We start from the raw sequence: 24,900 nt of genomic DNA, 5'->3' as shown, positions 1-24,900 counted from the left end.
CAAGACCTGCACTTTCGACTGAGATTTAGTTCCATGAGCTCTATAACTCCCAACACAAGAGAAACTCCCAACACAAGAGAAACAACTCTATATTTAAAAATTGGGCAAGAGATCACTGTCTGGTCATGTAGTGCTTGCACCAACGCAGGGGCTAATAAGAATGCGTGCAGGAGCATTTGACTAAATGAGATTTCTTAGTTCACTGGAGGCTGAGCAGTAATGTCGTGAGATCTTGTGTCTAGATGCAGGAACCATATGACCAGTTAACATTCTTTTTCTCTTAAGTTCTTCACTTTGATTCATTTTATGTCAAAACAAAGGAGCCTTAGAACTCATAAATGAGTTAGCTATACCGGTCAGTAGCTTAAACTCTTAATTCCTTATTTTGAATCAATTCACGACTCATGACTCAGTGCCTAACAATGAGAGAGAGAGAGAGAGAGAGAGAGAGAGGTGGTTATAAGGAAAATGGGCTTGATCAAACCAGAACTATGCCTATCTGGTTGCAATACTGGAAAATATTGAACTACAGGAGGAAACCATACACACCCCAAAATAAGAGAGTATATGTTTAAGCGTAACTACAATTACAACATTTACAAAAGTTGGGGGGTGAACCATGTACAATACATAAGTTTCTATATAGTAAAGGTTTTACTGGAAAAACAAAGTAAAAGTAATAATTAGAGGGTCGTATCATCAAGGATCTTGCACACATCATTAACAAGTTGCACTCAACAACAAAAGGTTTAAAGTCAAAACATGTTTCAAATTTATTTATTATGCTCCATTTGTTTTACTGTAAAATTTTATACGAAAAATTATACATGTGAAAATTTTACATGTTGAAATTTTTTCCAATGTTTTTATGAAGTAAAATGTCATTGCAAAATTTTTTCATGTTTATTTGCCATTTATTTTACATGGTAAATTTTAAAAAATAATTACATAAGATGCCATTATTACAATTTTGTATTAGCAACTCATATTATATGCTTATATGAATCATATAAGTAGATGGTAACTACAAATACATAGGCCTTCTATGAACTATTCAAGGCGACAAAAAAAAAAAAATGTTCAATGTGGGACACTTCATTTTATTTTTCCAATGTTCAGACATAAAGAAACACACTTTTTATTTTATTAATCAAATATTTTTTTTTTTCTGTCCATGTAAAGTTTTATTGAACACTAAAATCATAAACTAATGTTGAGGCTTATGAAATTCTTAAAATCTTTAATTCTAATGTTTCAGATGCTATGGATAGAAATTAATTTCACATGAAAGCCCAGTAAAGAACCGACTAGAACTAGAACCGTTATGACGTGTTTATTTATTTAAATTTAGTTATTACTTAACATATAGTTATAACTTACATAAGAGTTATATAGTAATTACAAAGAAAAACTAAGGGTTATCAATTATTTTGGGCTTGGTTGAGTGTTTATATTATTAAGAATTGACATTTAATTATTTTATACTTATGAATGTATTCAATTATTTGTATACTTAAGAATTTTGTATATATTTGGTTGTTCGAGACTTTGAGTGCTTAGAACCGTTAAGGAATCGGAACTGAACCCTCCCATTATTAAATGAGACCGGATCCTAGTTTTGAAACTGTTTATTAAACGGAACGATTATGGGATTGACCCCTTGGGACCAGAACTGGTAAAGAATTGTCTCAATTACCCAAAACAATCTCGTTTGACACTCTTAATTAAATCACCACTATAAACCACAATGCATTGTATATTAATAAGTAAGTGTCATGACTAGTGATTGGACCAAAAAAAGATACGGAAATATTTTTCAAATAATCTTTATTTAATATAATAATAATATAAAATCATTTTGTAAACACTATACAAAACATGTATCAAACCTAAGATTTTGTCCAGTTATTGTTAGACGACTCACTCACTTGGATGTTCCCCCTAATAGGACAGTGGTAACCATATTGACCGTCATATCCATTCACATTCATACCCTGAATATTGAGTAAACTAAATTGATATAGGCAATCCTATCGATAGGCATCAACCACCGGCTTACCACAGATGCACAATGCATAAATGCAACAGTAAGTGCCTTTTAAGTAAATGAAGAAAACAACTATCAGAGATTACCATTGCCAAATACAACTGGTGATAAACCATTCAGTAATCTCAACAGATCAACTTTCAACACACAAATATACATACATTTATATTTCCATGTCAATCCTCATTGGAGAAATATATAATGTGACAACCCTAGAATCCAAATTTTGTTCATACTTCTGAACCAATAAAAGATAACTTTTGTTGTTGCACATGAAAGGATAATCATAACAATGATATAATCATAAACTGTAATTAATTAATTTAATCAAATTAGATTGAATTTAATGGTCACAACTCACACGTCTCATACATCATAGGTCATGTAAGTGAAGAATTGGTCCTGGAATGACAACAACACTACAAGGACCACATCCGTACTATCACAGCTTCAGGTGTTCTTCCCTCCCTGGTTTCCCATCTATTCTTTCCCTCTCTCATAGTTCTTCCCAAAGGTTCCATTTTTCTAAGCATGAGACACCGACACGTGACCATCATGCATGTGTTGGGCTCAGATGAATCGGTCAATCTGGATCAGCCGTCCACGTAAGGCTGTTCTGGAACAATAGGAATTGGCATCGGTCCCGTCCGATTCCGATCCAAATCGGCCAGTTTTTTAAACCTTACTTCCATTCCTTTCATACATGAAGAGATTTAAATCCTCCGTAGTGCTTAATCTTGTTGTGCTTTTGCAGTTTGGGATTACAAATTCGACACATGGAAGATGCTTCATTCAACGGTGCGAACTCGAATAGACTTAATTGTTATTTTTATTTTTATTTTTCTTTCTGTTCGAGCTCCACCATAGGATAAAACATCTTCCACGTGTCAAACTTGCAGACCCGAACTGCAAAGATACCGCAAGATTAATCACTGCAGAGGATTTAAATCACAGAGGGATTTAAAAGGATGAAGACTTTCATCCTCCCGTGGGTCATGCTAATTACGTTCTGAATGAATCTAGGAATGCCCAGACGCTTAGCTTAGGTTTATGACTTTATTCCAAGAATTGCTCCGCAGCATAAGAAAAACATCTCTTCAATGACTACACTTTTTCGGAACTTATAAATCAGACACATCGATTTCTCCTCCTGTCTCTCAGCTTCATCCGCTTGAAATCATGTAAGAACTTCGAATCCTTTTTACAGCAGAGAATTGTTTTTGTGTTTTCTTTGGTATGGAGATCCATCTCTTTCATTTCAGATCGCTTTGGGTGCTTTTGACTTGGGTTCTTCATTTTTTGTTCTGTTATCTTTTTGATTTTTGGTTTATTGAGTGGTTGAATTTCATGAAGCTTTATTTATAGTTTATTTAATGGATCTTTTCCTTGTAATGATGATATCTTCTTGGGGATTTGGGTTTTGTAGTTATTGGGTTCGGCTGATTGTATTGCGTGGCATGGTGGATTGAATTTCAATCGAAAGATTAAGACGAGAGACCACTTAAATTTCTTCTCTTTTAAACATGTGGCTGACGGGTTTTCTTCGTCTCAGTTTCTGTATGATAGACCTCACTTCTTTTGATTTTAGTTACCTACCTTGAGCTGGAATAGTTAAATTTGGTGATTTGGAAGGGGTTTTTTTTTTAAGGGGAGGGAGAACATACTTTATACTCATCAACAATTAAGTTGATAATCACTTAAATTTTGATTCTGTGTCTTATAAAATACTATTGATTTTCGTTTAAGCTACTATTCTACAGTTGGCTCTGGTTACTGATTAGTCCTTTTCTGGGTTTAGTTAAATCATGAAATTGTAATTTGGATTGCATGGATATGATCAATATGAATTTTCAAATATAAATTATAACGATATTTACTGAACCTCCAAAAATCACTCCAGACTCTGCTCCACATATATCCCAAACAAAGTCAATGATAATCTTTCAAACCACAAGAACCATTGAGGCCAGGACTCCAGGAGACCATGACAATAGCCATCTAGTGATCAAACAGTTGGATTAGAATGTCCTGATATTGATTTTGCATTCCACAATAATGGTTATTGTTTCTGCCCACTTTCACCACATGCAAAACTCTCTTCATAGAAACTGATGGCTCAGTTCCCCCCATCCAATGTTTTATAATTCTGCTCTTTTCAACAACCACAATGCATACTTGTCTTTCCCTGGGAAGGAGAACCCCCAACCTTTTCTCCACTTCAAGAACTTCTCTTGCTGCTTCTTTAACCCTGGGGCAGCTGTTCTCTTTATTTTTCAAAATCCTTCAGCTGAACACATGCATCTGATCGAACAAGCTAAGCATTCTAGATCACTCGTCTTCCTTCCCCCCTCCCCGCTTCTTTTGTATGCATAAGGCTCAAAGGAAAAGTAAGAATGCCGGTCTGATGCTCCCAAATAATTTCATTAACAATTTGGCACCATATAATTGCTTAAAAGATTTGAAGGTAACAATATATTTGATAACATGTCTCATGTAATAAAAAACGTGAGCACAACAATAGGTAACATTTCCTCCAAAGTTCACAAAATTCATGGCAATTCAAAATTTTGAATGCTCGAGGGAGAAGTGCTGTTATTCAAATGAAGCCCATTGCATCTCCGAAACTTCAAAGCAGTTGGTCAGAAATTATTGTAAGAAAAGGGACTAGGATGGGTTTAGTAGTCGTTGCAAGTCTTACTGAGATTCCACTGAGTTGATCTCTCTGACAAATGTACAATGAACTCCACTTAAGTCCATTTAGGCACCAAGCAAATGGGAGCATTTGGAATGCACAATCCTTTGTACCAAAGACTAGAATTTTGCCTATCCCAAAAAAAAAAAAAAAAAAAAAAGTACTAGAATTTTGATCATTTGATACTTCCTGAAGATATGTTGAATGATGGAGGGATTTGGAACAGTACAATGATATTATTTCTTTAGTTATTCGAGATGGCCTATTTCTGAGATTAAGATTGTACTCATATAATTCGTTTGTGACACAGGTGATTAATAAAAAATAAAAGCATTTCTGCTGTTTACAGTTTCAACTGCATGGCTGTTGTGGCTCATGTGGCATAAATGGGATCACAAATTCCTGTATATGTGCTCCAAATACATCAAACCTTTGTGGGAGATTGATAACAGAACATCCAATGGTGGACCCTAAAGCCCCACCTTGTCCAAACATTGTTTATAGGCGTATACAACCGTCTGATTTTGAAGTTCTTGTACGGATCCACCATGATTTATTTCCTATCACGTAAGATGGTTTTACCTGATTGTTATCCATGTGGCTCAAACTTTAGTTTGAGAATATTAATCTCTCTTTTCATGAAAGTTTGGCAACTTTATTGATGGACATGATTTTCTAGATATGAATCTGAGTTCTTCCGCAATGTTGTCTTTGGTCGTGATATTGTGGCTTGGGGAGTTGTTGACCGTAGTCGGCCTGGCGGTCAAGATGACGAACTTATTGGATTTGTTACGACACGTATTATCCCAGCAAGAGAAAGTGAGGTAAGCCACTATATTGATATAATTCAAATGCATAATGTATTCAGAATTCCATTTGGAGGTTCCCAATTCATTAAACCAAATATTGGCCTCACAGGTAGGGGATATGCTCAGATATGATTCTTCAAGGACAGAACAAGTGCTAGTTTATATTTTGACACTAGGAGTAGAGGAGGCTTACCGAAATCTTGGAATAGGTAATGTCCGAGTACTCTTGTGCTTCCATGAATCTTTTACACCTATTTAATGATGTCTCTGGCCTTGGATTTTCAGCTACCTCACTTATTCGGAAGGTTATCGAATATGCATCTAGCATTCCTACTTGTCGAGCAGTTTACTTGCATGTAATTTCTTACAATGAGCCGGCAATTCGTTTCTACAAGAAGATGTCATTCAAGTGTGTACGGAGGTTGCCAAATTTTTATTACATTAGGGGCCAGCATTATGATTCATATTTGTTTGTATACTATGTAAACGGCGGTCGTTCTTCTTGCTCCCCACTGTAAGTATAATACCCATTTCTTTCATTGATAAAGTTGCAGAAAACCTTCTCTACTAGGGAAAATGGGTTGTAAAAGTCATCACTTTGAACTATGTCATGGACCCATTTTACTTGGAAATATTAGTAAATTCAGTGAATCATTTGTAAAATTATATATATTGCTATTGACCATCACCTTATTCATGAAAACAGAGCATGAATTTTCAAGTCATTGTTGTCCAGTATCTTAATCATTTCATATTGCTTACCTAGTCAGTTATTCAGGAGTTCAAATTTTCCCTGCTATGGTTTCAATTGAAGTGGTTGAGACTATCGACCTACCCTGTCGCTTGTGAGTGTTTACAATGATTCAGGGGTTTGATTTTTTTCGTTTTTATTCTGCAGAGAGATTGTCACCACTGTAGCAACATATGTGGGAAGCCTTTTCAAGTCTCTGGCTGCTAGGCTATGGAAGAATGAAGAGAAAAAGTTAAGATGGCCCAAATGTAGAGAAAGCAGTGGCCTTCTAATTGACCAAAACAAGGGAATACTCATAACTGAGAATGCTGGTTGTCAATGTGTCTAGTATTGAAATCCTCTTTGCTGCTTCTATTGAAACTCAAAAGGTCATATATCAGGTGTTTGAACCTTGGTAAGGCTTTTATTCATGTAGCCAACCGCACTCAGTTGGGATAATCTTGGTTGAACTGGCTCAAGTTTAACGCTGTGTTAATCCTCCTCTTTGGCCCCCCTCTGTTATCCATTTACTGTGACTGTTGTAACAATATCACCCTGTTGTACTTATTCCTTGAAGATATAATCAAAATGTTTTTAATGCAACTCTCTTTCATGTTTCACTTTGAGACTTGGATCATGTATATGTGCTTGGTTGGACTCGTGTTTATTTCTTACTTGCTGATCTCTCTGCTTTCTTAACTTACATTACTGACTTCCCTTTTTTGAGTTTTACAAGTCCATTTTTGTGAGTTCTTCTTTTTAGTTTGAACACTGCCTTGTAGTACTCGAAGGGGTCTAGTAGTTGAGTGCATGATTACTAGAGGAGCCAGTGGGTTGTTTTATCTTGGAGGTTGATTCACAATATTTCCAGTTGTGCCATAGGGGAGCGTCTACGGTCTTAAGGACAGTGTCAAGTGGCACGACTTAGCTCGTCAAATTTCTAACAATTTATGTTACAAGTTTTTAGAAAATCTGTTAGCACCAATTCTTCTGAAAACCTATAATAGAAACTGTTAGAAAAATTAACGGGCTTAATCGTGTCACTTGACATTGCCCTTAAGACCGTCGACGCCCATGGTGTAACCAGGAATATTGTGAATTGTCCTCCAAAATAAAACAGCCCATTGGCTCCTCTAATAATTGTGCACTTAACTACTAGACCCCTTCGAGTACTGCAGGTCTGTCCTCAAACTAAAAGGAAGAACTCACAAAAATAAACTTGTATTACTCAAAAAGAAAACAAGAGAAGCATGGATAACAACACATGCACACTCAAGTCACACATGCACTTTTGAAAGAGACTTGATTTAAATGGCTAAGCCTTCCCCCCCTATTTATATAGGTAGCAAGACACCTTGAGCGGAGGAGTTAAAATGAGACTTTAAGAGATGAATTAAGAGGAGAATTTAAAAACTAAAGGAAACAAAGATACTACATAAATGTTTAGCAACTGAGAGATTAAGAGCATTCATGGGGTAGACATTAAGGTTCTTAAAGAAAACTGAAAAAAAAAGTGTGTTTTGAATCTTCATTGTTAGTTTTTTTTTTTTTTAAATTTTTATCAAAAAGAATCTTCATTTAGTTTCAGAAGTTCTATTTAGAACTAACAAAGTGTTATTAACATTGTGCTCTTCAACAATGGATTGCTAAAGCGTGTTCATCTGGCCTTTGAATAGGTCGGTCTGGATCATCAATAAAGCTCATTTTCTTGAAGAGCCAGGAATTTGCTCTCTTTGAATAGGAGATTCAACCATTGAACAAAGAGACACCAAGTAAAGGTTCTAATACTTGATGATCACGTAAACAGAATAACCAATGTTGGACTGCAGGAATGAACTCAAAAACATGGTTTTTCTTGAGGACTATTAACTGGAGTACTATTTAACTGGGAGAGTATTTGATTAGATCACCCGTGAGAGATAATGGGTCCACTGTGGTTGCAAGAAACCAGAGACTTGATTTTCAGAATCTCTCACTATTGTTATGATCTTTTCCTCCCTTTATCCTTTCACACACAAGTTTTCCCTTCTCTTCCTCAAAACACAGTTCCACAATGGCCTTCGTTCAAGTTACAGAGCATGAGGCACTTCCCTCGAGTTAAAGCCATTAGCTGCAGGGTTCCTTTTGGGATTCCATTACAGTACTTTCTTTTTCAAAACTCAATCCTGCAATCGTTTTCCATTTACAGTGCTCCAATACCTTCATAGCTACTCAGAGGCCTCTCTTTGATATTTGTTTTTCTTCTTTAATCTCAAATTCATTTTCCTTCTCAAAAGATCCATCTAACAGCAATCTTCGTAAAGGAACTCCTAGGGTTTTCCATGATATCCTGGTAGATGACATGAATCTGCACCCTTGTCAGTTTTACGTTTGGTCGTAATGCAGGAGAAGCTGTTCCAAGTTTTTGAACCTGCAACCAACAGGTTGCAATAACGCAACTTAACCGTTGCGCCAAGGCTTGCCACCGTTAATGAACAAGCTTATTTATTAAAAATTAAAGTTCAGAAATGAAGTCAAGCAGTCCCATTGATATGCTAATTAGGTATGGCAAAGAAAGCTCTCATGTTGCCACTCCTCTATAAGTGTGATTTAAGATCCAAAGTGTTATGTATGAATACTACGTTTGAAAGATATCACAAGTCATTAAGCACAAAAATCTGGACACATCTCACGTTTCATACATTTCAAACTCCAAATTTCCCTCAACATTTCTCCCATTTCTAGGCATCAAAAGGGCAAAATATCCTCAGTTTGAGCATACAAAACCCTGTAATATGACAGTATCTTTAATCTACAGCCATGGCTTCCGAACCACCACTAACATCCTCCATGCTAATCTTCTGCTCTTCCATAGAAGTCCTCAGTTCCTCGGCCAAATTTTTCTGCTCCTCCTCTATGGTATTCTGCAACTCATCCACCTGTCGAAAAAAATGAAATCAAATAAAATATAAGCCAAGGCAAAATATACCTCGATCATCTGTATGTATCAGATGATTTGAATAAGTATTAGGGTAACAAACGTAAGACAACACTTAAAGGTTATAGTTCTAATACTACAACCTTCAGAGAGCAATGCTAGTGATTACAAAAAAACATTCATAGTTCACAGAAACACAGTTTGACTCGTAGAAGTATCCCAATACTCAAATTGCTTCAGGTCATCTACATGAATTCTGTTCTGCCACGACAGGTTCAATAAGTTAATAAAACAATTACATTGGGTTTTTTTTTTTTTTTTTTTTTTCTCCTTGCAAGTAAAAGCTTCTGCAGGATCCTACATTTTGGCTAACACAAGCTAGAAAACAAAATGACAGATATGCAAGGCTATAATTATAGAGGAAGTCTAGTTAAATAAATGCAAAACCACCTCTATAAAAGCTGTGAAACTAACAGAAACTAGAAATGTATCGGGTAAATACGGAAAAAGGATTGCAAGACCATGAGTTTACTGTCATGCCAAACAAACCAAGACATGCCTGTGCTCACAGACATACCAAAATGTATGCATATCAGAGTAACTCACAATGTCTCTGCACTTCTTTCCTTTTTTTTAGTTAAAGTCTCAACTTATATATATATATATATACAACCCAACTTACCACATGTAACAGAAGAGCAAACTGTTTCTTGCGAAGCTCCAAAGTCCTCGAACCAGCAGTATTTTCAGCTTCCAATGATGCAATCTCTTTCTCAAGTTCTGATATTATCTTCTGGGTTTCTGATCTTGGGGGCTGCATAGCAATTAATCTTCTGATTGCTTCACACTCCTCTTTGTGTTGCCTTTCAATCTTACTCTCTTCAAGCTGCTTTTTCAGATCTTCTATGTCAGCTTGTGCCTGCAAAATCTGTCGTTGTATCTCTTCTTGCAGTTCATTGAAATTTTCCTTCTCCCTAAGGTTTGCATCAATAACAGCCTTGCTCTTGAGAAGTGGAAGTTCAAAGGTGTTCATTTCCTGCAAAAAGGATTTATACATCTTCTCACAGTCACTATAGTTATCCGAATCCTTATCGACCTCCAGTGCAAAAGAGATGAACTTTTTCTGAAGTTTCTTCAAGGGGGGCTCCCCCCTTGTGGTTGTTGTGCGGGTGAGAAGCCTATGTTTGATGATGGTGTCATCTTCAAGGGGACTGAAAGCATAGTGTGCTGTCATCTCTTCCCCTCTGCTGGTGACTTTCCTTCCTTTTATCAACATCTGATCAGTAGGGTATTAATTTCTCCTCTGCAATAGAAGCATGTACAATTAAGTTAGCAAGTTTTCTAAACTGAAGATCAACATTCAGGGGCAAAAAAACAGAGTTTGAGCTAAAATAAATGATTGAAAATGTAAGAAGAGAGTAACGTCCCTCAGTTTCCTCAGGGTTGAGGACTAGAATTCAGAATATTTCATGTCAAAAGATTCTCAAAGGCAGTAAGTAACTGCCTCCTAGAGTTATATTAGCACATTAATTATATTACAAAAACCAGCTTTGCATGAGAAAAAAAAGGCAGAGGAGCTATCCAATTCTAATCTCTCATTCTATCTCGTCTATAAAGTCTAGATTGAAGGAGTGCGTGACTCAGGGCTGTGTTGTGTGACTGAGCAATAAGAACTTGTTGGGTTTATGTCATATTCTGCAGGGCCTACGCAGTTATGATTGTGTTTGCATATGTTTTAATGGGTAGGTTTTGGGTCCATCACATGTACATGGCTATAATTATAATATTGTGGGATCCATCACATGTACTGCACTTTGAATGATGTCCCTGGTAAGAAGATTGTAGACCTTGGCATTGGTAAAATAAATCATCAAAGACATGATATGGGGTCATCATGGATAATCTCAAAGTGTTATTCTGAGAGGGAGAAAGAAAAGAAGAGGATAAGGGAAAAACAACAAAGAGAAGCAGGAGAGGAAGAATACAGAAAGCTAATGAAGCACCAGACACAGGGGTACCGAGAGGCTTGTGTAATGAGATCTGATTGTCTTCTACCTTCCAATACGACTCATTCAATATTTGTTGGTTGACCGCAGGTCTAACTCTAACTACTACACAGATCTTCTCCATGCCTCAACCCTTCACCTACTAATCTATTTTTTGAAGCGCTAACCTACCTTTGAGGGCAGTGCATGTTTAATCAAAACTGACAAAATTAACTAACATGATCTCATCAATCATTAGTCATAAACATGGCCCACGGTATGAACGCTAAGGGTCAAAGTTGTCAAGGCGGCTAGGTGACCAAGGCGTTGGAGGGCCACCTAAGCGATTAGGCAACAAGGCGCCTGCCTAGGCATTGCCTAGGAGCCCTAGGCATTTTAGTATTTTTTTTAATGTATAACAACCCATTAAAGCTGGTCAACAGTAAGCTACACATACTTGAATAAATAAACAGCCCATTACACTTTATAGCTATAGCAAACTCAATCAATATATGCTAATTTAACAGCCTATTACACTTTACAACCTAGGTGCCCTGGGCATGTATGAGTGGTTGAACCTAGATGCTGTTGGGTACCTCCTCACGTGGAGGGGGGACACACTCTATGTGGCTTTAGGCGGTGAAACATAAACCGCCTTCATGCGGTTTTCTTTCCCTTTCAATGATACATAAAGGAGTAAGGGGTGGTGACCTCACTAACAACGCCTTCTCAGTCTCTCTTTGTGTGTTTTCCAGTGCGAGCCAGTGCAAGCCGAGGCCAATTCCACGAGAAAAGTATCCGCGAGAAGAGAAAAAAATAAATTGCTTCTTGGGGTGCTCTGGTTCTCTTACATGGATTGTAGGGTGGCGGCAAGATGGTGTTCTTCTTGTTCACGAAAGTAGGAAAGGTGTAGTTCTTCCTATAATTGTCATTACCAGTATTGAGGTGAGAATGTGATTATTCTTCTGAATCTACCTTATTATTTGGTGAGTTATTTTGATATCCAAGAGAGCAGGTTATTTCTCTTGATGATTGATAGCCTCTAGTTTATCCAGAGAAGAATATTGTAACCCCATTATTATTTCATAATGGAAGTTTTATCTCGACAAGGTCCCGTGGTTTTTCCAGTTTCTCTTTGGAAGGGTTTTCCACGTTAAAATCGGTGAGTGCTTTTGTGGTTTGGTTGATTTGTTTTAATATGTTATTACTTTACACATATTTGGTTATCATTATGGATTTCTATTAACTTGCACACAGGTGGGTTATTTTTTCCCAAGAGATGCTGCTGTTAAGATTATATTGCAAAAGTGAATTGCATAATCAAGGAATTACATTATCATATAATCACAGCATTACAAAATAAGTGAAACATAAAATCAAATAATCTCAGTTACATAATCATATAATAGACAAAATTACCGATTTATACTAACAGTTGCACAATTTGATTTGAATAACAAAATCAAATACCGTAGAATTACAGCCACCAGCCACCACTACTGCCACAGACATAGAAGAAGAAGAAGGAAGATGAGAAGAAAAAGGAGGAGAAAAAACGCAACATAGCATGAAGATTGAAGGTTTCAGAACAGAGAACAAATGCCACAGCGAAGAAAAAGAAGAATAGAAGACAATATGCAACAGAGGAGAAAGAACTTACCAGGAGAAGATTCAAGGTTGCAGTCCGTCACCGGAGCCGCTGGGAACGAACTCCGGATTCGCTGAGTAGAAGTCGCTGAGCAGGAGTTGCTGGAGCAGAAGACTATCGAGGGTTTCGAGGTTTCATTGTCTGGTCTTTCAATTTTGTTTGGTTTAAGTGATTCAATGTATCTTGGTATACAAAATTTATATACACAAACCCATAGAATATGGAAGAATGTAATAAAACTCGACATTTATTTTTTATTATTTTGATTTTAAGTGATTCAACGTGACACAGCGTACGAACAAATCCGGTCGCGCCTGACACGCCACCTCTGTACCCTGACATAAGGGCACATGAAATGACTGCCACACCCCCAGGTGCAGCGGTCATTTCACACACCCTTATGTCACGGCATAGGAGCTGTGTGTCTGGTGTGATCGAAATTAATAGCGAGAGATCACTGCCTCCCTCAAAAGCCTAAACACGCTCTCCAATGGGAGTGCACATGTTAAGCATCACTTTGATCAGGATTTTTGCCTTTCAATGAGGTGGCGCAGTACTTTTATGCACTTCTATGTCTAGGTGCAGGAGCCACACAAACCGATAGCGTTCTTTTCTCCACTAAGGCAACGACTTGCCTGGACCCTAAAATCCACTTGGTGCCTAGGTGATGCTTTGAAAATTATGAAAGGGAGACGAGGGTTTGAATCCCACTCCACATGTGGAGACGTCCACCCCCCATAGAAACGAAACAGATCCTCTACGACGCGCTGCCCTGTCCTGCCTGTGCTGTGTAGATACAGGACCGTGCATAATGACCGCCTTACCCCCACTTGGGCAAGGAACTCTGGCAAAGGTAAGGCGGTCATTACACGCGGCCCACGCCATAGAAGATCTGGATCCCCATAGAAAATAAGAAAGACTTTTTTTTTTTTCGGGTAAAAGCTAAATAGGAAAGACAAGAATCTAAATTTACTTGTTGAATTTCACAATAGAACTCAACCATTTACCTCAAATTTTTTTCTTCTGCGGTTCACTGACCGGTGCGGTTCCCTAGTCCCTCTCACAAGAGGAGGGTGGACCCCACCTTGGAAAAGTGTTTGGTTAGGTGCCCCGAATGGGTCCCACCCCCTCTTGTGAGAGGCACTAGGGAACCGCACTGGTCAGGGAACCGTAGACGATAACGATTCCATTTACCTCCGTATTTGTTTACATCTTTCCCTTACATTTTCAGTCATCCATTTATTGAGAGAAGAATGCTAATGCCTTGCTGTGTCTATCTCTCTCATCCCACAGTAACCGCATCTATCTCTCTTTTCTCACAATAGAGGCAATATGTCCTTCTATTTATCCTTTTTCGTTATCTTTAATTTAACTACCAAAGTGGCTTGTGATGCCCTAGATTTTGATTGTTTTGAACTTGAGATGTATAAGTTATCACCTGAATGGCTACATGCCAAGTTTGTGTTCAACCCCAAATGCATATTCAATGTTAATCCCCTTTTGGTGGTCCAATTCAACTATAGACCATATTAGACATTCTTTGCACAATGACAATTTAAACTTTTTTCACCCGAAAAAAAAAAAAAAAAATGACCCATCTTTTTAGGAGTTTATATGGGATCTGGCTTCTGTCGAGCCCCAAATGTGAAATGACCACCCCACCCCTGTTTTTCCCCCGCCACGGCTGGACAGGATCCTTTTCCGTTTATACGACTTATCTACCATGTGGGAGGATCCTTATGTTGTGTGAACTAGGTTTCATATCCACAGAACTTAGGTGCCACTCTCGAGTAAGCTGCAATGCGGCAGATTTGGATCTCCCTTGGAAAGCTTCCCTAAGCAATGCTGTTCAAAACATTCAATTGAAAAAGAATTTAGAAGAGGAAAGAAGCAAGGTTTAAAAAAAATAAAGTAAATTTTCCATTTGATACTAGGGCAAAAGATCATCAATGAGAATGCGCATAAGGGCATCAACATGGATGAGATATTTTATTTCACAAAGGGTGGGCAGTAATTTCACGTGCTCCTATATCAAGGTGCAGGGGCCACACAATCTGGCAGCTTGATTTCCTTCCGTGAACATAAAACTAAAACATCACTGTCAATCCAAACTTCTATTTGTTTGAATCATATTGGCACTGCATGGAACAAACCATGCATATGATGCCTCTGGCCTTTGGTGCCAGCATAGTCCCTATAAAACTATAACCCACAATAACAAAATGAAATTGTAACTGAAACAAAGCAATAAAGCCCCATCCATTGCAAAGGGAGTGGGAATGAAAAACAACATCACAAAGAAAGATAAGTTGATCCTCACATGGAGAGAAGTGAAAATCATGAACAAGTAGTCAACCATATTCTAGAGAGGTGTTTCAAGTCTGTCCTGCACCTCTCTCTTTTTTTATTTTCTATTGTAACCATTCTGTTTTTTGTTACAAACATATATTACTTCAGGAACTGGACAAATGCTCATATTGTATAAATATATTCTACATACATAAAAATGTACTTATAAATGTATAGCGTATGTTGCGAGAGATTAACCCAGGCAGAACTAAACAAGGGGGGAGGGCTTACTGTACTTTAGATTTTCATGTTATCTGCAGGGGTGTCCAAATTTCATATCAAGCAGGATATACATGGTGATTCTTAGCCTAGAATCACTAAATGAAAATATATTTGAGCATTTACATGAATGCTTGGTACCACTCAATAACAAGGCAGTTTAGCTTGTAAGCAAGTGGGAGAAAATTAAGAAGAAAAGGAAAGCATAGAAAATGAAAAAGGGGGAAAATGTATGATAGAATTTTCAAGCAGCAGAGAAAAAATCATTTTCAGATGACAGCACAGAATGATATTCATATGAGAGAATAATAATACCTTAAGACCTTAGCAGGCAGCCCACGAGGAAACTTATGTAAGAATCAGGACCTGAAGAAACCAGTTTGTGAATGCTGGTTGAAATAGCTAGGCCAATTACATGCTTCTGGTGACCTTTCAATTTTGTTTTTTACTTGAGAATAGCAACCACCATCACTTCCTACTTAGTACATAATTTGAATAAAGGCCTTGTCCAGTAGTTTGAAAGTATATAGCTAAACCCTAAAATTGTGACTACAAAAAGAGAATCCTCCATTCCAATTGCTAATAAGATATCTTGTTACGATGAAATGCTATGATGGTTTACCATGATGACAAGGCATCAACGTTATCATTACCTGCAAGGTCAACGTAATTTCATTCCCAACCATACAAAAAATAAATTTTCAATATTAACTAAGTTTATAGCAAGTTTACAACCAATACACACAAATACATACATGGTTACCTTTGAAAAAAGTCATATGGAACACTAAAACTTTTTCCACCACAGGAAGACATTACATATGACCCATTGTTTAGGAGTGCTGTGCATGAGAACTGCATCAGATTTGGCATCTAAGACATCATCACTTGGCAATAATGAGCAGCAATAACTGCTGAAAATATCCTCTTAGTAGCTACCGCCACTTCGTGTTACAGTGTACCGATAGTCCAATACCTCTTCAATCTCGTCTTCGACTGGCAGTGTCAATTGTGGCAACCTCAACATATATATGCTCCGTGTCGTCCTCGTCTAAATGGTGGCCTAAATAAAGAGTTAAGTCTGCCACGTTGAACACATTGCTGGTTGCCATGCCGTCAGGCTTAAGAACTTTGTAAGCACCCATTTGTCTAGGATGAAGCTTAGTATTTGCATCTGGAGGGACCCTTTCTGAAGCAATGAGCGATATCACCAGGTTTGAATTCCACCTAACATTGATGACGGTCAGCTGAGGCTTTGTAGGCATCAGCGGTAACAGCTATCCGTCGTCTCACATTTGCATGAACCTCAGTGATGTGGCATAAGAACTCATCCACCTCGATACTGGTGTGTGCATAAGACGGAAGAGGAACAAAGTCAATCGGTCGCTTGGGTTGCATTCCAAGCACAATCTCGAATGGGGTGCGACCAGTTGTCTAGTTCACAGAACTTTTGTAGGCAAACTCTATGATGTCTAGGATATAAGGCCAACTCTTCTCATAATCACGAACTAGACATGGTAGCAAATTGCCTAGACTGCAGTTGACAACCTTTATCTGTGCATACGTCTGTGGATGATGAGCTGTAGAAAACTATAGCTTGGTCTAGGTCTTCATCCAAAATGTTTTCTAGAAATAGCTCATAAACTTGATGTCCCTGTCAAATATAATAGACTCAGGTAGTCCGTGTAATCTCACAACCTCCTTGAAGAATAGTGAGGCCATTTGGTAAGCATCAAAAGTTTTCGGACAAGGAATCAAATGGGCCATTTTGGAAAAACGGTCAACCACAACAAGCAGGTCAAAATTGATCAGATCTGGCTTCAACTCTTGTCAAATGATCTAGTAGGGATGGGTAACATTTCAATAAACTTTTCCAATCCCAAGGTCAGATCTTAAGTTATCATGAAACCACAAAAAAATAGCAAGTCACTAAAATAGTAACGAGATTTACTGACTATCAGACAATAGAAAGTAGGGATCAAGAATTAGCAGATCAAACTCAAATAGAACAAGGATCAGATTTAGAAACTAAAGTGAACAGGAAATTGCAAGTAAGTTCAGCAATTAGAAACTGACAGAAATAGTAATCAAAGGTAGAAGTATGCTGTAACAGAACTCAAATATAGGCATTGAACTGTCAACAGAACTTGAGATTGATGGACTGAATTGATTAATACCGAAACTAGATACCTGATTTGAAAGCCTCCCACCCACCCACTCCCTACTTTGACAGCTGACACTTGATTTACATAGTTTTCAGAATCCACCATTTTCCTCTCTTTCCTAGCATGCTACTCTAAACACAAAGATCACCTAAGGAGTAAGGAGACAGGTCAAAGAGCAACTATTGTTTCTCTTAGTAAATTTGCAGTTTATTTTTCCAACTGTTATTGATGGAAAATCAAGCGTGGCCACAGGACAATGTAAAGTCCAGAGTAGACTAGGAAGCGAAAGCTCCTGCTCATGGCTAAACTAAGATGGTTTATAGTGCCGACAGAAGTGGGAAAGATCAGTGAATGTAGAAGTTATTCCACATAGAAACTTGATATTAAAATTTAGTGTGGATGTACAAACATGCAAAGCCCCAAGCAACGATACTCATGGTGCACCGAGTACTAGATAACTTAAAGTGAATGATCATTAAAGAGAACTTATTCTGGGTTTAAAAAGAAATTAGCTGGTTTCATGCAGTTTGAGATGACACAAATTCACTTTTTTTTTTTTTATCCTGAGATAGATCGTACAAGATCTCATTAGAATATCCATATGTTTGTGTGCGTTTAAAATACTGAAACAGTTTGGACTCTCATAAGTATGCACCTAACTACAAAATTACTACTGTCAGCAACCACCAAAAAAGAAGAGAAGTCCAAAACTAATCATTCATGCAAAAAATGGATAATAAATGTCAAGGCATCGTCACTTAGTCGTCTAGACGTCCAAGCCCCCTCCAACACCTTGGGTCTCCTAGAAGCCGTGACAACTATGGATAGATTAGCCGAATTACCTGGCAAAGACGAGACCAAATATTCTGAGGGTTCACATCTACCTGATCCGAGAAAATTTCCAGCCTTACCCTAAGTCATTATGTACAAGCTCACAACAGGAACATTGCCTTCACAAAAAATTAACCCTTTGTGGTAAAATCCAACAATATTATGATGCTTGGGAAAAAGTAACCCAAATAACTTCAACAAAACTTGGAAGGTCAGGACCAGTTCAGCAACAACATCCACGATACCACCTCAATGATAAGCATCTGCACATTAAAATTTCTATGATGTTACTCAAAGGCTCTTTCATCATGCTGAGCAACTTTTGAAATCTTATACAATATCTAAAAGTCAAATTTCTTTTCCTAATTTTTGTGATTCACCAAAGTCTAGCTATCCAGAAGATGAGTAATAAGATCCTTTTGGGAAAAACATCCCCTTCCCCATCCCACCCCCCACAGAAATTAAAAAAAAAACAAATGTAGTATTAGCAATGATAAGGGCGACCTGATTTGGACTTGGGGGCGCTGCAACATCATTGAGCAAGATGGGTGGTTAAGTCTCCCTTATCTCCTCCAATGTCCCTGGATATATATCATAAGACTTTCTTTAAATTGTACAATTTCCTTCTCAGCACACAAGTTTCAAATAAATGTGGTGCCCAACCTCCTCAAGCTGCACTAGCAGTGCATTTTATGTTTCCATGGCCATTACTGAGGCCATATTTGTAGGCTTGATCATGAGCTTTGTTTTGCAAGCTAGGGGATACACTTGAAGTAATGAAAAGGAAGTAGCAAAAGATGGTGTAAGTTCTTGCAGCATCCAAATTACTGATTAGAATCAAATGTGTACTAGCAGCTTTGTCTTAATTTCAAAGAGTCTACTACTATCAACATCTTTAGCAATTGATTCTATAGTAGATGGTCATATTAATCAATAAGAACTTCATCATTAACATTCAGGCATGGCAAGAGGTTGCTTTTGGCAGAAGGATAGCGCTTTCATCAATCTAGGAGCTTATTACCTCGTTGGCTTCATCTCTACTATTTTAGTTAGCTTTTGACTTCTTATCTTAGAGGCAATTGATTACTTAAATTCTTCTTTTCCATTTATCTGGCTCATTTCTAGGGTCGAACTCTCATAGAGCACAGAGAACTGGTTCTCATATGAATGTTTCTCCTGAAGATACAGCAATAAGTACTCTGGTTGGGTTATATGATCCCTTTTTATCTAGTTGGTCATTAATTAATGCTTTAACGGGAGCAGGAAGGGAAGACTTAGTTATTCCCAGTTCATCAAGTTCTATTTATCTAATTGGCTTTTTTCCTCAAATGATTTATGGGAAAAAAATGTTACTGGCAGAGTCTATGATTCTATCATCCCTGTTGCTATGCATATGCTTTCATGAAGCTGAACTATTTATGCTTCTAGCAAAGTCATTCTAGACCTGCAATTTGCTACATTCAAAGGTTTTTGATGAGCATGTCCTTGCCACCTGAAATGACCTTTCAGTTTATCATGTATATGAGCTACTCCTAAACACCTCTAAAGCATTCATTCTTTAACTATCTTTTCTAGTTTTGTCTGTCCTCCATCTTGATCCTCAACTCAGCTACACTAATTTTATTTGCATGCTGTTTCTTCACATACATGGTTTGAGGAATTGGAATCGAATCGCTGATTCAGGTCGAATCTGATTTGGCCACTTTGGATCGGCCGATTGGTACTTGCTTTTTAGGGTTCAGGCCAATTCCAGCTGAATTAGAATACATGGAGGCCGATTCTGTTCCCAATTCTGCTTAAACCATCTTCACATATACTTAATTGAACCCCAAAAAAAAACAGTGTTTTTCATTGCCCTCTAATTATCTACGGAGATTGGGAGCATAGAGTACCAAGCTGAGGTTGTGAGTTGTGTGGATCAACGACAAAATTCCTCACTACCAATAACAAGACTCACTTCCTTTTGCTTCTTCATTAACTGTTTCTAAACTTAGCTCTTTGCTTCATGACCTAAGGATTCAATGAAGCAGCAGTGAAGCAGAAATTCAACTGTAGATTTTGTACTCAATACACATTCTCGGAGTCAGAGAGGATCTTTTCAAGTGTTTTTGTTATCATAGAACATTGATAAATAGAATGCATGATATGGGAACAGAATTCACACTGAATTTCTTGTAAATTTTTACAAATATAATGTTGATTCTGTTCCATTTCCCATGACGAATGTTCCTTTGAATTTAATGCAGCAAGTATGGGTAAAAGGTATATTGTTAAGGAAACTCATTTTGCATTTTGGGTTCATCTTATTGGAGAAGATGAAGAGGATATACTAACAAAAATGGTAATAAGGAGATGAAGAATCATGGAACCATGAAGTATCTAGGGGACAAGCAAAGGAAATGCTAGTTCAATTTTCAACATAGTCAGGAAAATCTAAAGAAATGGGTAGACATGAACCTGAGTCCATCTAATCAGCAGATTTGAGGTTTCTAGCTTTGGACAATGAAGCAAACCCAATTGGGGAACCAATAGCTAAAATGACCACATCCCCAACTGTTAAGACCGTTAGAAATGATGGTACAATCAGGTTATGAAAATTACAATACATACCAATGGACAAAGGAATTAGGGATTGGAATACAAATCATGCAAAAATGTACAATGAATGTCTTGCCCTATCACAACAGCTGAAGGTATTGCAAGCTTTAAAAAACTGAGGATAGAATCCACTGATTCTTTTGAAAAACTAGCCGTAGAGGTTGATTTAAGAGAAATTGAAATGCCAACAATGGTATTTTGATCCAGAGATGAAATTCAACAATGCAGCCCCCATATTACTATGCCAGATTCAAACACCAAAATAACAAACAGAATGATGCAGATCCAAGCACTAGGAAGAAGAAGCCGAAGCCATGACTTGGCTGTTCTTTATTTTCGTTGGAGCCTTTATTTTCTATACTTAATTTTTTCTTATGTTAGGGGTAAAACAGTCTTTTTATTTACTGAAGTGTTGCTTAGTTATTCCCTCCACGATTTTAGAGGGATAGGTTGTTTTATTTGTTTGTTGGAACTTGTACTCCTAGTTAGAGTACAAGTGTGCTAATTGTAATTAGGAATCAGATTAGGCATCACTAGTCCTAATCTGATTAGGATTGAGTCTAGGATTTAGAACTAGGATTCCCAGTTCAAGTCTGAATAATTTATAAGGCCTTTAGCCCTCTCTTTTTTATTATAAATAGTAAGATCGTGGGCAGGCTCCCCCACTACTTTTCAGCATAAAAAAATTCTTGTTTTCAGATCTGAGATTGCTGCCATCGAGCTGCTGCCTCTGCTCCTCTGTGAGCTTGCATCCTTGTGGACTCAAGGTGGTGAAGGGTGGGTGATTCCTGCGACTCTTTGCATTGTGAATGTCAGGAGGTTCTAGATGCTGCCTCTAATTCTGCAAGTTAAGCCTACAACACAGTAAGTTACATCCGTTCTGTTGAATTCCTTTTGTTAACCCTAATCTGAAGTCATTCTACTATAAACCCTAATTTTCCCTTAAACCCTAAAGCTCCTAAAGTCTGTCTAGCTCTAGCCAGCTAGCCAAACCTCACCAAACTTCAACCGAATCACCTCCCCTACCTCTATGACACTCGGCCAGAAGCCCTTGACCTGATTCCCCCTAGAAACCCTAAATCCATTCATTCCCAAAACCCAAAACCCTAACCCTAGTATTTCTGAATTTTTATTTCTTGTTCAAACCTAATTAAAACCTATACCAATAGACTCTTAAAAACCTGCACACCATTACTAAATAAAACCCTAGCTCAAACCCTAATTCCTAACCCTAGTTTTTGCCCTAATTACATAAACCTGTCCCTTTCGGCCACCCTATTACACAACCTGGTTCCTAGTGGGACTTGTTCCACCCAGGCTAAATCAAATTGGTATCAGAGCCATGGAAGGACATGGCAATCCTACTGTGTACCCCACACAGCCACCCCCACCCAATTCCCTTGCTGCAATCATGACTATGCTGCAGAAGATTTCCACAGATCAACAAGCTCTTGGTGATCGAATGACAGCCATGGAACAAAGGCAAGCTGTGCCTCTTGCAAGCAACCCTCTATATGTAGAGGAGGATAGACTCCAAGTACATTCTGAAGTACATGGAACTCTGGGAAGGGATGAAAACCATAGAGGTCATCCCAGACGTCACAGGGACCACAGAGACCATTCTGGACATGACAAAGACTACAGGGATCGACGCAGGTATGATAGAGATGACCACAAAGAAGACAAGGACAGAACTACTGAAGCACCTCGAAGACCTAACTTTGAGGAATATTTGAGGTCCTACTTCACTGGAGATGAAGCTAATAACAGGAGGTTTGATACACAGAAGGTCAAACTAGAGTTGAAAGAGTATGATGGCCATGGTGATCCACATAAATTCTATGATTGGCTTACTGCCTTAGATGACTATTTTGACTGGTATGACTTGCCTGAAGACCAAAAGATGAGATTAGCACGTACCAAATTAAGTGGCTCTGCTCGAGAATGGTGGCGTAAAACAGAGAGGGACTTGGAACGTGAAGGTAATGAACCTACCAACTGGGAGGATATGAAGTATGATCTAACAGAGAAATACTTGCCTAGACACTACAAAGCTCAGTTGCAAGATCAGCTCAATTCCCTTCGGCAAGGGAATATGACTGTATCCGAGTACATGCAGAAGTTCGATTCTCTGTCATCCCGTACTGACACCAGAGAGAGTGCTACTCAGATGTTATCTTGATTTCGGTTGGGATTGAGATCAGATATCATTAAAGCTATTGGAGTTGCGGATGTTCTAGACATCATGGACTGCTATGAGAAAGCATTGAAGGCTGAAGACCTATTGAATACCACTAGACGGTTTGGTTCCACTGCTGTTGACACCAGGAAATCTTTTCCAGCATCCAAGCCAACTAATGGTTACAATATAGGTAATAACACCACTGCTGGTTCTACACGGACAGCCCCCTATACTAGCAGCTCTTCTCGTGTGGACAAGGGTAAAGCCCCAATGAAAATCAGTGATTCAAACACATGCTATCACTGCAATGAAAAGGGACATTATGCTAAGGACTGTCCAGTAAAACAAAGACAGATTCATGTAGCTGAAAAGGAAGAAGAGAATCCTGATGAATTTGATGAATAGGGTATTTATGCATTACCCCTTGATGATGATGATGATGGGGCTACTTATTTTGATGACTTGGGTGATGACCTTGAAGATACCCGAGGTGTGCATGTAGTAGCACGTATATTGAGTGCTGAATCTAAAAGTGAAGATTGGCGACGTAGTTGCATCTTCTGTACTCGCTTGCGAGTAGGTGAACGCACTGCCCAGATAATTGTTGACAGTGGTAGCTGCGTTAATTTTGTGTCGGAAGACCTTGTGCAGAAAGCAAATCTGAAATTTGAAAAGCATCCGATGCCATACAAAGTCTCCTTATTAAATGGGAATAAACTTGACGTGAACAAGAGATGTTGTGTTCCCTTACAAGCCCAAAAGTATTCAGAGGAAATTTGGTGTGATATCATTCCAATGAGAATGATTGATGTTCTACTAGGAAGACCATGGCTATATGACAATGATGTTGCTCTCCTAGGATGAAAAAATCTGTGTGTATTTCAACACAAAGGAGAGGAGATCAAGTGGTACCCACTTAATTTGCCTGCAGAAGTACGAAAATGCCGTGTAATGCGCACTAATCAGAAGGGGGCAGAAACTGGAAATAAATTGTTAGCTGTTCCACAGAGAGAATTTGAACAAACCAGCCATGATACAGGCCTGGTTCTTGCCTTGGTGACTCAAGAGGTTGCTGCCCAATTCGAGATGAAGTTTACATAGCCCATCAAAGATTTATTGCAGGATTTTTCGGATGTAGTGCCAGAAGAACTGCCCAACGAGTTACCTCCACTCAGAGACATTCAACATGCCATCGATTTGGTACCTGGTGCTATGTTACCAAATCTGCCCACCTACAGGATGAGTCCCTCTGAGCATGAAGAGCTTAATAAACAAGTTGGAGAGCTTCTCAAGAAGGGGTTTATTAAAGAAAGCATAAGCCTTTGTGCTGTTCCAGCCTTGTTGACACCAAAGAAGGATGGTTCGTGGCGCATGTGTGTGGACAGCAGAGCTATCAACAAGATTACCTTCAAGTACAGGTTCCGAATTCCTAGGCTTGATGACATGCTAGACATGCTAGACATGCTGTCCGGTTCTAAGATCTTCTCCAAAATCGATCTTCGAAGTGGATACCATCAGATTCGTATCCGGCCTGGAGACGAATGGAAGACAACCTTCAAGACCAAAGATGGATTGTTTGAGTGGAAGGTTATGCTCTTTGGCCTGATGAATGCACCTAGCACCTTAATGAGAGTCATGACACAGGTACTTCGTCCTTTCATCGGTAAATTTCTTGTTGTTTATTTTGATGATATTTTGATGTACAATAAGCACCCAGATGAGCATATA

At 38.2% G+C, this 24,900-nt stretch overlaps 4 protein-coding genes across 4 annotated transcripts in view; 2 read left to right on the top strand and 2 right to left on the bottom strand.

The window, feature by feature from the left end:
• Positions 1–3,139: 3,139 nt before the first annotated feature.
• LOC122645676 (histone acetyltransferase MCC1-like) lies at positions 3,140–6,764 on the top strand. Its single transcript, XM_043839001.1, has 6 exons — positions 3,140–3,228; positions 5,050–5,306; positions 5,419–5,563; positions 5,658–5,757; positions 5,834–6,062; positions 6,447–6,764. Exons 2-6 carry the CDS (start codon positions 5,200–5,202, stop codon positions 6,625–6,627), a joined length of 762 nt encoding a protein of 253 aa, XP_043694936.1. The 5' UTR covers positions 3,140–3,228; positions 5,050–5,199; the 3' UTR covers positions 6,628–6,764.
• Positions 6,765–8,778: 2,014 nt separating this feature from the next.
• Positions 8,779–10,538, bottom strand: LOC122646827 (THO complex subunit 7A). Its single transcript, XM_043840434.1, has 2 exons — positions 9,878–10,538; positions 8,779–9,196 (listed from the first exon to the last, which is right to left on the bottom strand). Exons 1-2 carry the CDS (start codon positions 10,469–10,471, stop codon positions 9,065–9,067), a joined length of 726 nt encoding a protein of 241 aa, XP_043696369.1. The 5' UTR covers positions 10,472–10,538; the 3' UTR covers positions 8,779–9,064.
• A 4,770-nt stretch (positions 10,539–15,308) lies between these two features.
• Positions 15,309–24,900, bottom strand: part of LOC122645905 (amidophosphoribosyltransferase, chloroplastic-like) — a 28,086-nt gene continuing 18,494 nt past the window's right edge. The window contains exon 3 of the transcript XR_006330536.1: positions 15,309–15,320. The gene's annotated coding sequence lies outside the window, so the exon portion shown is untranslated. The remainder of the gene's footprint in view (positions 15,321–24,900) is intronic.
• Positions 22,333–24,036, top strand: LOC122645071. The gene is made up of 4 exons (XM_043838417.1): positions 22,333–22,646; positions 22,761–23,131; positions 23,195–23,511; positions 23,578–24,036. The coding sequence occupies exons 1-4, from the start codon at positions 22,333–22,335 to the stop codon at positions 24,034–24,036; spliced, it is 1,461 nt and encodes a 486-aa protein (XP_043694352.1).

The sequence above is a fragment of the Telopea speciosissima genome, chromosome 11 (assembly GCF_018873765.1).
Source record: "Telopea speciosissima isolate NSW1024214 ecotype Mountain lineage chromosome 11, Tspe_v1, whole genome shotgun sequence".
Classification (NCBI taxonomy): Eukaryota; Viridiplantae; Streptophyta; class Magnoliopsida; order Proteales; family Proteaceae; genus Telopea; species Telopea speciosissima.
This window is presented reverse-complemented; position numbering and strand designations above follow the sequence as displayed.